Below are 14,866 nucleotides of genomic sequence, written 5' to 3' on the forward strand. Positions count from 1 at the left end.
GCAGCTGGAGGGAGGAAGAGGTCTGGTCTCTGCTCTTTGCAGATGACGTGGTTCTGTTGGCTTCATCACACCGTGACCTCCATCATGACCTGGGGCGGTTAGGATGACAGTCAGCTCCTCCCAGTCTGAGGTCATGGTTCTCTGCTGGTGAACACTGGATTGTTCCCTCTGGGCTGGGAGAGAGTTACTGCCTCATGAGAAGGAGGTCAAGTATCTCTGGGTCTTTGATTATAGATCTCATCTGGTCTGGGAACGCCTTGGGGTCCTCCAGGAGGAGCTGGGAAGTGTTGCTGAGGAGAGGGATGTCTGGAGCTCAGCCTGCTGCCCCCAGACCTGGCCCTTGATAAGAGAATGAAAATAAATGGATGAATGGTCGTGTATAATGTTGATGATAAAGGATGGCTGTGTTGTCAGTGTCTGATGCCAAAAATCACTGACCAGTGACCATATGTATTCTCAGTGTAAACATGTTGACCTGAAGATAGCAAGAGGAAGTCATTACAGTTCATCCTGAGGGGAACATGAACAGTGAGCCATATTTCATCACAATCCATCCAGCACTTGAAGGCGTCCAGATATTCTGCAGACTAACAGCTGGTGTCCAGTAACACCCCAATAAATGTAGTAACAGCAGCAGAGGAGAAGAAGAAGAAGACAGATGGCTGGATGTAAACACTCAGTGTGTCTCCAGTCACAGTGCAGTGGAGCTCCAGTCCCAGCTGGACGAGGACATCTAACTGGCCTACTGTCCTTGTCCCAGTATACAAGCACGGGAGGGGAATCCATTTATTGAGCCAAGTATGTGCGACTCCTCTACGATAGGTGGAGATATGCCCCCTTTCAGCTTGTTAGTATTGGACCTTTTTCCTGTTGACCTATTACGTCACAGACCAAACAATGGACAAACAAGTTAGCTACGGTTAGCTAGCAGCTAACTGCTACCATGGTGGACAACTTTACAGCTCTGTACATTTGGTCCGTCCAAAAAGTCACGGCTCTGGATGTAGATTTCTCCATGTTGTTACAGGCTTCTTCTTCTCTTACACATTTAATGCTATTGGACTTCCGGGTCAAAGCCCGGGGCGGAAACTGTGGAGCATGCTCAGAGCGCCTCGGCCAGTTTGGGTCTGATTGACTGTATACATGCAGGAGTCACATGATCTGGGTGTGTTAGTCCCACTGTGACACATTCACTGCAGGACCATTTCACTCACACTGACATGTTTACAGGGATTTATATAAATCAGTTTTCTCCGATGTCATGGAAACGTTCTGATTTGCAAATGTTTCATGAAGAAGAAAAATCATTCAACAGAAACAGAACAAAGACGACATGTCTGCAGGAGAATCAGTATCTACATCTGTGTGCTGTAATAAAGAAGCACAGTGAGGGCTCCTTCATATCACGTCTGATCTTTAATAAAACAACAGGACGCTCCGTTATCATCACACACTCCAGATATTAGACTGAGCCGTGCTTTAACACGAGCTGTGGATCTGGCTGTGTTTTTGGATTCTGGACAGAGCTAGTTTGGTTGTTTGCTGCTCAGCTAACCATGATTATATATTCATGTATTCATTGACATTGGCAGTCTCCTCTCAGCTCTGTTTCAGGCAGGAATCAAACATCACTGAGCAGACGGCAGCACGAACACGGAACAAGAAGCATTTTTAGCTGCAGTCTTCCACATTCATGTTCCTCTCAGGATGAACTGTAACACAGTAGCTTTGGTGATCCTCTGACTTTTCATCCATACAGACTGTTCTCATGCACAGCTTGCACACCAGAACCTGTTCCTCCATCCATTCATCTTCATCCTCTTATCTGGGTCGCGGGGGCAGCAGGCTGAGTAAAGTACTCAGACATCCCTCTCCTCAGCTCCGTCCTCCAGCTCCTCCTGGAGGACCCCGAGGCGTTCCCAGACCAGATGAGATCTATAATGTTCTGAGTGACTTGTTCCACCACTGATGTTCAACCTTCAACATGTTGCTGAATAAGACACAAAGTGACTCTGATCAATCTGCTGATGTCTCTGTTCCCCAGAGGGCCGTCCTCTCATCGTCTGTCCAAGAAAACAGAGACAGGAGGTGGAGACAAAGATGCAAAAACAGAATATAAATATATGAGAAATGCTAAAACGTGTGTGTGTGTGTGTGTGTGTGTGTGTGCAGACATGGCGTGGCTCCATCAGAGTCGAGGTTCTCCAAGACTCGTCCTGGTGGTGGTTTGTGTCGCTCTGCTGCTCGACAACATGCTGCTCACTGTGGTCGGTGAGTAAACACACACACACACACACACATGCGCGCACACACACACACACACACACACTCCACTGTTGAGGACATCACATTGACTTCCATTCATTTCCTGGAGACTCACTCTGAATCTAACGAGGTGTTGTTGTTCTTTGACTTCAGTTCAGTTTTACTTTGTTTTAAGAGTGAACATGAGGTTTTATTGTTATGTTTTGTGAGTAATCGACTAGTTTTAGTTTAGTTTTTATTTTGTTTTAGTTTTTCAGTGAGGAAAACCTTGACTTAGTAATAACAAAACATTTGTAGCTATAGTTTTTATGCAGTTTTGGAAAACTGGTGTTTTTAGATTTTTATTTAAGGTAATGAAACACTGTCACATATATGGTCAGTCGTCCACATACTTTTGTCCATGTGTTGTATCCAGATGTGGTTCGATATCAGATGGTTCTCTAATGTTCCTCCTCAATGAAGTCTCAGCTGCTCCAAACTGATTTTGTGACGCAACTAAAAACCTGGAGGTCAAAACTGTCGTCAGCAATTAGACTCAGAGCTGCATGTAAAGGCTGCGGAGGTCACACACACACACACACACACACACACACACTGATGACCTCCTGATCCTGAACTTTAAAGCGCTCGGTCTCAGTTCATCGTTGTCTCCTTCGGTCTCTTCTCAGATGAAATCGTTCTCGCTGCTCTTTTCTCCTCTGATGGTTTCATGTGTCGTTACAGGATCATGATTAAATAGACAGTTTTCACCTCCTAATTAATTAATCATGATTCACTAATCAGTTTCATTTGGATGTAAAATAAAAAATATTTAAAGACGTACTCTGCAGGATTTATAGAAACTAGTGCTGTGGGCTAATGGGCATGTAGCTACTTCCATGTTTCAGATGATACGTCATGTTTGTAGTCGACCAATGAAGATGAGTTTACATATCACCTTGGGTTCGTCCTTCACCTTCTCAAAATGATCCCACACTTTGGATTTCCTGCCCGACATGTTATTAACTAGCCTGTGGAATAACCGCAGGTACCAGCCCTGGAGATTAGGGGCCATGTTAGTTAGCTAGCACTAGCTAATGTTCTGTGGAGAATTGTTTTACCTCCAGCTGAGCCCCGCCCACCCAAAAACATCATACTGCTTACTAACGGTCGAGACATTTCTCTGTCAGAGCAAATTTTTGTTCTTCACTTTGTTTTCTGCCTGAGAAGGTCAGCGACCGTCAGCTGAGGTCATCTTTACGTAATTTTACCTGGAACAAAGTTTAACCCCTCTGTGACTGGAACATTCAGGCTCCCAGAGACATTTATTACAAAACAAAATGACACGTTAACTTTTTCAAATTGGGACGCTGGTGGCTTAGTGGTAGAGCAGGCTGTTGCCGCAGCGGCCCAGGTTCGACTCCAGCCTGTGGCCTTTTCCTGCATGTCACTCCCTCTCTCTCTCCCCCTTTCACACTTGTCTGTCCTGTCCATTAAAGGCTAAAAAGCCCCCAAAAATATCTTTAAAAAAAAAAAAACTTTTTCAAATCAATCAATCAATCTTTCTCTTCCAGTGCCGATCATCCCGACCTTCCTCTACGCCAAGGAGCATCCCAGTCCAGAGCCCCCGACTGCCCAGCCCTCCCTGCTCCCTCTGCCCAGCCTTGGTGCGCCACATTTGGGCACAGTGCCCTCACAGCCCCCCGCCCCCAGGTCAAACCTCCAGACCTCCAGCTGGGCCTCCCAGCTCCCTCTGCCCAGCCGCAGTGCACCTGTCCTGGGTACACAGTCAGAGCAGAGCCCCCGGTCGTCTCCTCTGGTGTCCCTCTTTGACAACACGACCTTCAGTCTGCAGGAACTCCGCACCGAACTGACCCCGGACACCAAGCCCACAGACCAGACGAACCTGACCACAGAGCTGCAGATCAACGAGACGACTGACGCCACAGTAAGTGGAGAATGATGTTTACCTGATGGATGAGTGTTGACAGGTGAGTTCATACATTGTCCTCCTCTCTGTCTCTCTGCTGCAGGATGCCTCCTGTCTTCAGGACAGCGTGTTTCTGGAGGAGGAAAATGTTCGTGTTGGTTTGTTGTTTGCCTCTAAAGCTCTCATCCAGCTGCTCGTCAACCCCTTCGTCGGCCCGCTCACCAACAGGTAACTCAGAACTTCCTGTCTAAAACACAAAACATAATCTGTACTTTTGTTCGCTTTTCCCATCACAGTGAGGGGAGTCAGGACCGCAAACAAGCTGGCGGCCACAGCAGTGGGGGTTGTAATGTGTGTAACTGCATCAACAGAAAGTTTGTTGATCTGACAGGGACGCAGGGTGGTTGAGCGGGCAGTCTGACATCAGACCCACAGCACTCAGTTGTGCTTTGACTGAATTTGAGTTTTTACAGGGCGCTAACTGAAGACTGTCTCTGCAAAATGTATTCATGTATTTTTCATTGTGTTGTGGTGGGTGCCGTTCGTTTGTTGACATTAGTGGACTCATTTCTTTGCTAACATTGCACAATGTTAGCGCTGTAGTGGAGCCAAAGAGAGGCAAGACATTCAAGGTAGATTTATACTTGTGCGTCAGTTCTACACTGTAGCCTACGCCGTTGTGAGCATTTATACTAGTACGGTGGTGTGTCTGTGTCACTCTGCAGTTACACCTCCAAAACACTAGTTGGCGGGGGGAGTTTCTGTGAAGTGCTGTGAAATTTAGTTGATTCAAAACACACATTAAACACACATTAAACATGGCTTAATAGCGACAGTGTCAAACACAAATCAGCTTCACTATAACTCGCAGCATTCACAGACAAACACTTGTCTTTATCTGGACACATTTTCCCCACAAATACAACATGCTAACATTATTAGCACAAGCCTATGGCATTTTACATTGTATAAATTAGCCTAGCAGCTAGCAGAGATTTCCTCTGCTCATATTTCAGCCAGGATAAATCACACACAGTGTGTGGAGGCTTTGTCTTCACAATTTATTGTTTCTTACCTGTGAAATTAAAGTAAATCAAAGCTTTGTTTCCACTGAGGGAAATGGTTTCAGCTCACAGAGACAGACAGGAGGTCTGTGGCACTGTGACACTGTGGAGTTACATTTCTGGGGAGGTGCACGTCAGGCTATGGTGTAGGGTCCACCATTGATTCAATGCAGAGGTATAAATCCTGCCTCAGGAGAACACATAACGTGACATCCTTTGGATTTTCCTGGAAAAAAATTGTGCCGAGTTCTCTACATAGACGTCAGTTCACAGGCTGTTTGAGGAAGATCTCAGTTTCTGAGTTACATTACAAACGTTTTTCAGCCACTGATAAATGATTTACACCTGCACAAAGTGACACACACACAGAGGACCTTTAAATATGTGAACATGTCAATAAATGAAGCATCACTGACGGTCTGTGTCTCTGCAGGGTCGGGTATCACATCCCCATGTTCGCTGGTTTCATCATCATGTTTGTGTCAACCATCAGTAAGTCACGTACACACACACACACACACACACACACACACAGAGTGATGACAGCGTGTGTATTCTACGAAAGCATGTCTTATAATTTACATATGTTTGTGTGTGTGTGTGTGTGTGTGTGTGTGTGTGTGTTCAGTGTTTGCGTTCTCAGGGACGTACGCTCTGCTGTTCTTCGCTCGCTCTCTGCAGGGAATCGGCTCGTCCTTCTCGTCTGTGGCAGGTCGACGCCTCAAACATCAAACATTCCCTCACACACTGTGAAGCCTCCGATCCACCGATCACACAAAATACTAACTGTAGACTCACACAGACGTCCCAGACTGTCAACATGACATGACAAACTTTATGTTAAACTGACATTAACTTCCTGTCAGATCAGAGTCATGTGACACATTTACTTTGTGTCTGCTGAACTCAAAACTTTTATGTTACTGTGCTAAACTTAAAGTTTTGATGTTTCCAAAAAATTTAAGTTGAGACAGCACATTGTTGTGTGATGGAGAAACTGACTTGTGTGTGTGTGTGTGTGTGTGTGTGTGTGTGTGTGTGTGTGTGTAGGTCTGGGTATGTTGGCCAGTGTGTACACTGATGATGAGGAGAGAGGCATCGCCATGGGCATCGCACTGGGAGGACTGGCTATGGGAGTCCTGAGTGAGACACACACACACACACACACACACACACACACACACACACACACACACACACACACACACGTTTATACCTCAGCTGCTACTTTTACTCATTGTACTTTACTCAAAGACAATTTAAGTACAGCTTTGCAGTACTTACTGTACTTGAGTATTCTCTGCTCCTTCGCTCCACCTCAGAGGGAAATGAAGGTAGCCAGTAGCTTTATAAACAACACAGCTCACACAAAGACACAGATACACATATGGATAGAAAAAATAGGTAAGAAGAATAAAAACATAAGAATAAGTTACTTTACAGATTCAGATTAAGGATGTCACTGGTTGACCGTTTACTGGTTAATCACCGAGAGTATTTCTGAGCGGTTACACATGTCAGTCTATAGATTCATTTTTCCCATATTTCAGTTTACTGCACTGTGCACCACCACGGTCTGGTGGGAGCTAACAGCCCTGCTCATTTGGGGATTACCGCTTGTGACGTCGTCCCAACCCAACAGTGTAGCTGTGAAAACATGGTGTCCACTCCACTGACCTCCCTCCAGGTCGCCACACAGAGTAAGCAGCTCAGTTTTGAGCCACAACCCCCCCTCAGCATTGTTAGCCACTGTTAGCTCTGTTAGCCACTGTTAGCTCTGTTAGCTCTGTTAGCCACTATTAGCTTTGTTAGCTCTGTTAGCTTTGTTAGCTCTGTTAGCCACTGTTAGCCAAGGCTATTCAAGAGAAGGCTGAGACACGGGGTCAAACATGGGGGGATTGCACATGCGCAGTGTAACTTGAGCTGCGATGCTGGAGGGTGACAGCAGGGGCGCTAGATAAAAAGCGCAGGATCCGCTCAGGCGATCAAGGAGTGCGCTTGGTGCGGTCTGCTTGGACTTTTGGACGGTGGCTGCTTAAAGTTGTTGGAATTGCATCTCTGTCATTCTCACCCACAACACAGGCCACCAGTGACAGTCCAGTAATAAGCTGTGAAAATGACATGCATGCACATCCCCCTTATTCTGCGGTCTCACGCCATCTACTGAGCCTTTGAGGAAGTGCAGACCAGATTTTACTGCGCATGTGCAATCCCCCCATGTTCGACCCCGTGTCTCAGCCTTCTCTTGAATAGCCTTGCCACTGTTAGCTCTGTTTGCCACTGTTAGCCCTGTTAGCCACTGATAGCTCTGTTAGCCCTGTTCGCCACTGTTAGCCCTGTTAGCCACTGGTAGCTCTGTTAGCCACTGTTAGCTCTGTTAGTCACTGTTAACTCTGTTAGCCACTGTTAGCTCTGTTAGTCACTGTTAGCTCTGTTAGCTACTGTTAGCTCTGTTAGTCACTGTTAGCCCTGTTAGCCACTGTTAACTCTGTTAGTCACTGTTAGCCCTGTTAGCCACTGTTAGCTCTGTTAGCTACTGTTAGCTCTGTTAGTCACTGTTAGCCCTGTTAGCCACTGTTAACTCTGTTAGTCACTGTTAGCCCTGTTAGCCACCGTTAACTCTGTTAGTCACTGTTAACTCTGTTAGTCACTGTTAGTCACTGTTAACTCTGTTAGTCACTGTTAGCCCTGTTAGCCACTGGTAGCCCTGTTAGCCACTGTTAGCTCTGTTAGCCACTGTTAACTCTGTTAGTCACTGTTAACTCTGTTAGTCACTGTTAGCCCTGTTAGCCACTGGTAGCCCTGTTAGCCACTGTTAGCCCTGTTAGTCACTGTTAACTCTGTTAGTCACTGTTAGCCCTGTTAGCCACTGTTAGCTCTGTTAGCCACTGTTAACTCTGTTAGTCACTGTTAGCCCTGTTAGCCACTGGTAGCCCTGTTAGCCACTGTTAGCTCTGTTAGCCACTGTTAACTCTGTTAGCTCTGTTAGCCCTGTTAGCCACTGTTAGCTCTGTTAGCCACTGTTAGCTCTGTTAGCAGTGTCAGCACAGCTAGTGGTGCTAACATTTAAAAAATGCTGAACAGGGTTTTGTAGCTCAAAATGAAGCCACTTACTCTCTGAGGCCACCTGGGAGAGATCAGAAGGTCGCCACCATGAGCCGTGTACTTTATATATATTTCAGTGGTAATATTTATGCAATATTCTGGTTGCAGGACACGTATACTCAGATGTTTGTATGTGTGTGTGTGTGTGTGTGTGTGTGTTTGTGTTTCAGTCGGAGCTCCATTCGGCAGTGTGATGTACGAGTTTGTGGGGAAGCGAGCTCCCTTCCTGATCCTCGCCTTCCTGGCTGTGTTTGATGGAGGTAAATTATGAAGTCCGAACTCCCGCTAAGACTCATGGGAACTGGAGTTTTTATTTAATGCTAACAAAAGTAATTAGTGTTTTTTATGTGAAGTCATCTTTTTATTTTATTTTATTTTATTTACATTTTATTGCTTTTGTTGTTTTTGCTCTTTTTATTTAAATGAACTGATGCAGACATTTTGCGTCCTCTTGTTTTAACATGATCAGAACTCTACTTTAGTTTAGACCGGCTCATATTTGATACGACTGTTTGTTTTATCGCCTTCTGAGTTCCTGCTTCTGCTTTTGCTTTGTTTGTCACAGCACTTTGTAAACTCTGTTTTTAAAGATGCTTTATAAATGAAGTTTTTATTATTATTATCATTATTATTATTATTATCATTATTATTATTATTATTATTATTTAACAGTCAAAGTGTTCAGATTGTAGATGATATTTATTTCCATTAGAATCATCTGTGATCAACTGTGTCAGTAAATGATGATGTCACTGCTGACAGAGGGGTTTGAACCTGTGACTTCCTGTGTACTTGTTGATGATGTCACACTGATCAGTAAACATGTTGTGGTGTTTGTTTGTTTGTTTGTTTGTTGCAGCGTTACAGCTGTTGATCCTGCAGCCTTCAAAGATCTCTCCTGGGGTGAGTCCACCTTAAAACCAGTAACCAGTCTGACTCTGATCTGATCCAGACTGGTCTGATATTGTCTGATCCAGACTGGTTTTGTTGTGGACCAGTATGACCAGTTTCAGTCTGTGTGTTTCAGAGTGTGGAGGGGACCCCGTTACTGACGCTGTTAAAGGATCCGTACATCCTGATCAGTGCAGGTAAGAAGACGCCTCCTCACTCTCACCTGTCTCTGCCACATTAGTTTCAGCAGGACTCACCTGGTTACACACTGGTCAAATAAATAACCTACCTGTCTGTCTGTCTGTCTGTCTGTCTGTGTCCGTCTACAGGTTCTCTCTGTTTCGCCAACATGGGCGTGGCCATCCTGGAGCCGACGCTGCCCATCTGGATGATGCAGACCATGTGCTCCCCGAAATGGCAACTTGGTACGATCCACCGTCTGCCCTTCCTTTTTTCCTTCCTTCCTTCCTTCCTGTCTTTCCTGCATGTTCCTCCTGCCCTTCCTTTCCTTCCTTCTGTTCTTCCTTCCTTCTTTATGTTCCTTTTTCTTTCCCTCCTTCTTCCTTACGTCCCGATGTTCCTTCCTCCTCTCTAACAGGTGTGTGTTACAGGTATAGCCTTCCTTCCTTCCTCCCTTCCTCCCTTCCTTCCTTCCTCCCTCCCCCTCCTCCCTTCTAACAGGTGTGTGTGTGTGTGTGTGTGTGTTACAGGTATGGCCTTCCTTCCTGCCAGTGTCTCCTACCTGATAGGAACAAACCTGTTTGGTGTTCTGGCCAACAAGATGGGACGGTCAGTGTGTGTGTGTGTGTGTGTGTGTGTGTTCAGACCTCGACAGTGAGGAGATTTTGTTGAGATGTTCAAAGGACTGTTTGAGGGTTCGAGACTGTCAGTTAGAGTCCTCACAAGTATAGAGGCAGAGGTGTGTGTGTGTGTGTGTGTGTGTGTGTGTGTGTGTGTGTGTGTGTGTTCTCAGAGGAAGACGTTCAGTCAGCAGATTAACAGATTAACTTTTCTGGAAACTCTGAGTCCTGTTCAGACCTGAACCTGAAGACTGCTGGGAAACCTGCAGCTGTAGGACAGACAGATAGACAGACAGACAGACAGGCGGACAGACAGGCGGACAGACAGACAGGCGGACGGACGGACGGACGGACGGATAGACAGACAGACAGACAGACGGATGGACACATAGACAGACAGGGAACTGATTTGTGTCTCTGTGTCTCCAGGTGGCTCTGCTCCATGTTAGGGATGTTTATTGTTGGCATCAGTCTGCTGTGTGTAAGTATGACATCATTCATTCACTCATGTATTCATTCATTCATCACTGATTCATCCAACCAATCACTGTGGTTTATGATGTTGCAGTTACACAAGAAATCTTTTCATAAATGTCATAAACACTCATTTACAGCGACACTGTCCTTGTCACAGTGGCCACAGGTTCAATTCCAGCCTGTGGTCCTTTGCTGCATGTCATCCCCTGTCTCTACCCCCAATCTGAAAAAAAGACAAAACAAAACAAAACAAAACAAAACAAAACACATTAGCTCCGTCTCCTCCAAACCCTTTCAGTCCAGCACCTCTGGAACCAGCAGTAAGCCTTCAGACATGGTACCTAGACCCTGGGTGTGTTCAGACAGTCCTCTTAAATGTGGGCGGGGTTGTTGTCACTCACTGCTCCGTCCAGCACTCGCTGTATTTCCTCATCAGCGGTGACACAGATGGAAGTCTGCACCTGGTTTATCGTCCACAGAACGAGGCTGCACGCCCACATTTTCACAACAAAATAGAACAGGCTGCAGTGAGAGTCTCTCTCCATGGGATATTTCAAAATAGCAGCTTTGTGCATTTAGTCCTTCTCAGGCAAGCTCAGGGGTTTAGTGTTGCTGTAGCCCACAGGAAGTGAGGATTAGAATATATGACCTTCACATAATCCGCTCCAAATGAATCTATATTTTTAAAGTCATTACTAAAAGTGTGTGTCATATAAAAACTAAAGTGATGGTCAAAGTTGTCACAGTGAAATTTAAGGTGTGCTGATGGATTCACGTCATCAACTCATGCATTGAGTAACATTACAAGTTAACGTTCCACCTTAAAAGTTGCCGGCAGTCGGCCCAGTGAATGAAGTGATTTTTTTCTCTTTCATTTTATAGTTGTAGTTTACTGATGTATGAACAGAGGTTACATAAAACCAGAAAAACCACTGCACCTTTAACCAGGACAACCAGCAACATTATATGGTACTGTGTGTGTGTGTGTGTGTGTGTGTGTGTGTGTGTGTGTGTGTGTGTCACAGGTTCCTTTTGCCACCAGTATCTATGGTCTGATTGGACCAAACGGAGGTCTGGGCTTCGCTATAGGTGATTATGTCATTACCTCACTGACTCTCAAATATTAACAGTGTTTTTAGGTGAAGTGATGCAGACAAATTATTTGATGTTTTATTATATAAACTGTGAAACTATCATCCTGATCATTTACAGATGTTAAAAACTGTTGACTCGGATGATTTTTGTCCGTCAGGTATGGTGGACTCCTCCATGATGGCCATCATGGGTTACCTGGTCGATATCCGTCACGCCTCTGTCTACGGCAGCGTCTACGCCATCGCTGATGTGGCGCTGTGTATGGGGTTCGCTATCGGTAACACTCACATTAAAACAATTTAAAAAGTATAATTTTAGGAAAGTGAAATAATGACGCTGTGATCTTGAGATTATGAGATTATCATTATAAATCTTTCTCTGTGTATCTGCACATGTTTCTGTCTTTGTGTCGCTGCAACATTGGAACAATAAAGACTTATTTTATTGTATGTGTTGCTCCAGGTCCGTCCACAGGGGGCGCTCTAGTCCAGGCAGTGGGGTTCCCCTGTCTCATGGTGTTCATTGGAGTGATCAACATCCTGTACGCTCCACTCTGCCTCCTGTTACGTAACCCTGCTGTCAGAGAGGAGAAGATGGTAAATACACACCTGAGAACACAACACTGGTGGTGACACTAGTGTGATACATAAGTGGCTTGTTACCATGGTTACTGAGAATTCTAGATTCTGATTGGCTGGCAGGTGTCCATATATTTCTAGTAACCGGGCAGTTTAACCAAGCAACAACATCAGAGGCTGAAACATGAAGCTGAAGTGTCAAAACCTGCAGTTTCTCTAATGTCCACTAGAGGCTGGCTCCAGGAGCGAGTCAGTCCCCACTGACCTCCATGTTCACACGTAGAAATAAACATGTTTACAGCCTGGCACAGAAACACTTTGATCTCTGTAGTTAATTTCAACATTCATGACGCCTGTACAGCAGTGTTAATTATGACAGCTATTTTAGATTTAGTCTCAGTCTTGGGACAAAAATGTTTCTTAGTTTTAGTTGTTTTTGTCCTTCATAGTTTTAACCGACGAAAATTCAAAATGTCTTTGTTGACAAAAATTCAAACATTTTAGTCTACAAAACGCTTTAGTCAGTGAAAATTCCAAACATTTAAGTCGATGAAAGTTCAAAATGATTCAGTCAATGATTAAAAGCACGACCATTCTCAGCTTTCAATGTCCAAAAGTCCACCATGAACATTTTCATCACATCTCGTCAACAAAAATGAAACCTGGATTTTTTCTTAGTTTTTATTATTAAGATCTATTTTTAGCTCGTCTCATTTTTGTCATGGAAAAAAAAAGGTTGTTGGTCGTTGATAAAAAAAATGTCGTCATAGATTTTATCAACGAAATTAACACCGTTTCACGGAGGCTGAATTATATATATATATTGTTTTTTGTTTTGTTTTTTTTACCTATTGCACAGCTTTTTTTTTGGGTTACCTGTTGGGTACCCGTCCTGGTGCAGGACTCTGGTTTACACTGATCCAGGTCGGGGTCCCTGATGTGAAAACCTCCTTATTTACTGTCAGAAACTTGAAAACGCTGCGTTTCTGTTAAGAGGAAATACAGATGATGTCAGCGGGTTTACTTCAGAGCTGAACAGCTGCAGAGTTTAATGTGGCTGCATCCTGAACAGATTCCCCCAAACACTCTGTGTCAACACACACACACACACACACTCGGCAGGTCCTGACACAGCAGCAGGAAGTGTGTGTGTGTGATGTTGAAGCCAAAGTGTGTGTGTGTGAAGTCATTACACAGTGATTAGACTGATCACAGATCAGAAGCTGCTGCCTTCAAAGCTGCAGAGGAAACATTTCTACTTATTAAACCTCAATTACACACAGATTACTCCTCATTGATCCTGTGTGTGTGTGTGTGTGTGTGTGTGTGTGTGTGTGTGTGTGTGTGTGTGTGTGTGTTGCAGGCGATCATTGACCAGGAGTGTGTGATGCACAGGAAAAGCTACAACACACAGAAGGAGAGTCGTGAGTTTCCTCTGAGTGACTACAGCGAAGAAGAAGAGACGGAGGAGTGACACACACACACACACACACACACACACACACACACACCTGAAGATGTTCATGTTGTGATGTTGTCTTCTTCAAACACCTTCATCATCAGACTTCCTGTCGTCACACAGTCAGAACAGAAACAGACGCTTTTTAAAGGGACACACCTCCTTATTAATTAAATCTAATTAATCATCATTTCAGAGCGTCGTGGTTCTCTAAGACATGTTGTCATGAACTCACAGACGCTGAGGCAGTTTACAGAGTTACTAATGTGATCACATTTATGCAACTTCCATTAAAAGACACCCGATTTCCTCCTGCCGGCTGTTTGCTAGGCCCCGCCCCCCCTCAGTCTGTCTCCAGTCCCAGTGAAGTGGAGCTCCAGTCCCAGCAGGACGAGGACATCTAACTGGCCTACTGTCCTTGTCCCAGTATACAAGCACGGGAGGGGAATCCATTTATTGAGCCAAGTATGTGCGACTCCTCTACGATAGGTGGAGATATGCCCCCTTTCAGCTTGTTAGTATTGGACCTTTTTCCTGTTGACCTATTACGTCACAGACCAAACAATGGACAAACAAGTTAGCTACGGTTAGCTAGCAGCTAACTGCTACCATGGTGGACAACTTTACAGCTCTGTACATTTGGTCCGTCCAAAAAGTCACGGCTCTGGATGTAGATTTCTCCATGTTGTTACCGGCTTCTTCTTCTCTTACACATTTAATGCTATTGGACTTCCGGGTCAAAGCCCGGGGCGGAAACTGTGGAGCATGCTCAGAGCGCCTCGGCCAGTTTGGGTCTGATTGACTGTATACATGCAGGAGTCACATGATCTGGGTGTGTTAGTCCCACTGTGACACATTCACTGCAGGACCATTTCACTCACACTGACATGTTTACAGGGATTTATATAAGCGCATTCAGTGAGCGATTTGTGTATGCCGCCATCTTGCGGTGGCGCCATTGCTGCGGGGACATGTGTCAGTCATCAATTCATGATGCTGTCATTGTGAACTGACTCTCTACAGTGACAGCATCATGAACAGCTGGATTGATGATGTTAGACAGTGGCCTCCGGTAACTGATGAAGGTATCTTAAATGAGCACCGATATTAATATAGAAATTAATCATTTGTTTGAGCGATAAGCAGGAAAGATTAGAGCAATAGGGAGATAACAGACTGTATCATTAAACACTGTGTAATATAACGTTAGCATACGTTACGTG

At 44.9% G+C, this 14,866-nt stretch overlaps 1 protein-coding gene across 1 annotated transcript in view; it reads left to right on the top strand.

Moving 5' to 3' along the window:
* The window catches only part of LOC125890874 (chromaffin granule amine transporter), a 17,028-nt gene extending 2,423 nt beyond the window's left edge, over nucleotides 1-14,605 (top strand). The window contains exons 2-17 of the mRNA XM_049579755.1: nucleotides 2,173-2,271; nucleotides 3,819-4,192; nucleotides 4,278-4,402; nucleotides 5,672-5,730; nucleotides 5,867-5,950; nucleotides 6,289-6,381; nucleotides 8,514-8,603; nucleotides 9,203-9,246; nucleotides 9,371-9,431; nucleotides 9,564-9,659; nucleotides 9,945-10,023; nucleotides 10,464-10,515; nucleotides 11,537-11,600; nucleotides 11,764-11,883; nucleotides 12,069-12,202; nucleotides 13,548-14,605. Coding sequence (XP_049435712.1) covers nucleotides 2,175-2,271; nucleotides 3,819-4,192; nucleotides 4,278-4,402; nucleotides 5,672-5,730; nucleotides 5,867-5,950; nucleotides 6,289-6,381; nucleotides 8,514-8,603; nucleotides 9,203-9,246; nucleotides 9,371-9,431; nucleotides 9,564-9,659; nucleotides 9,945-10,023; nucleotides 10,464-10,515; nucleotides 11,537-11,600; nucleotides 11,764-11,883; nucleotides 12,069-12,202; nucleotides 13,548-13,658 — 1,683 coding nt within the window. The 5' untranslated portion in view covers nucleotides 2,173-2,174 and the 3' untranslated portion in view covers nucleotides 13,659-14,605. The remainder of the gene's footprint in view (nucleotides 1-2,172; nucleotides 2,272-3,818; nucleotides 4,193-4,277; nucleotides 4,403-5,671; nucleotides 5,731-5,866; nucleotides 5,951-6,288; nucleotides 6,382-8,513; nucleotides 8,604-9,202; nucleotides 9,247-9,370; nucleotides 9,432-9,563; nucleotides 9,660-9,944; nucleotides 10,024-10,463; nucleotides 10,516-11,536; nucleotides 11,601-11,763; nucleotides 11,884-12,068; nucleotides 12,203-13,547) is intronic.
* The last annotated feature ends 261 nt before the right edge of the window (nucleotides 14,606-14,866 follow it).

The sequence above is a fragment of the Epinephelus fuscoguttatus genome, linkage group LG6 (genome assembly GCF_011397635.1).
Source record: "Epinephelus fuscoguttatus linkage group LG6, E.fuscoguttatus.final_Chr_v1".
NCBI classification, from domain to species: domain Eukaryota; kingdom Metazoa; phylum Chordata; class Actinopteri; order Perciformes; family Serranidae; genus Epinephelus; species Epinephelus fuscoguttatus.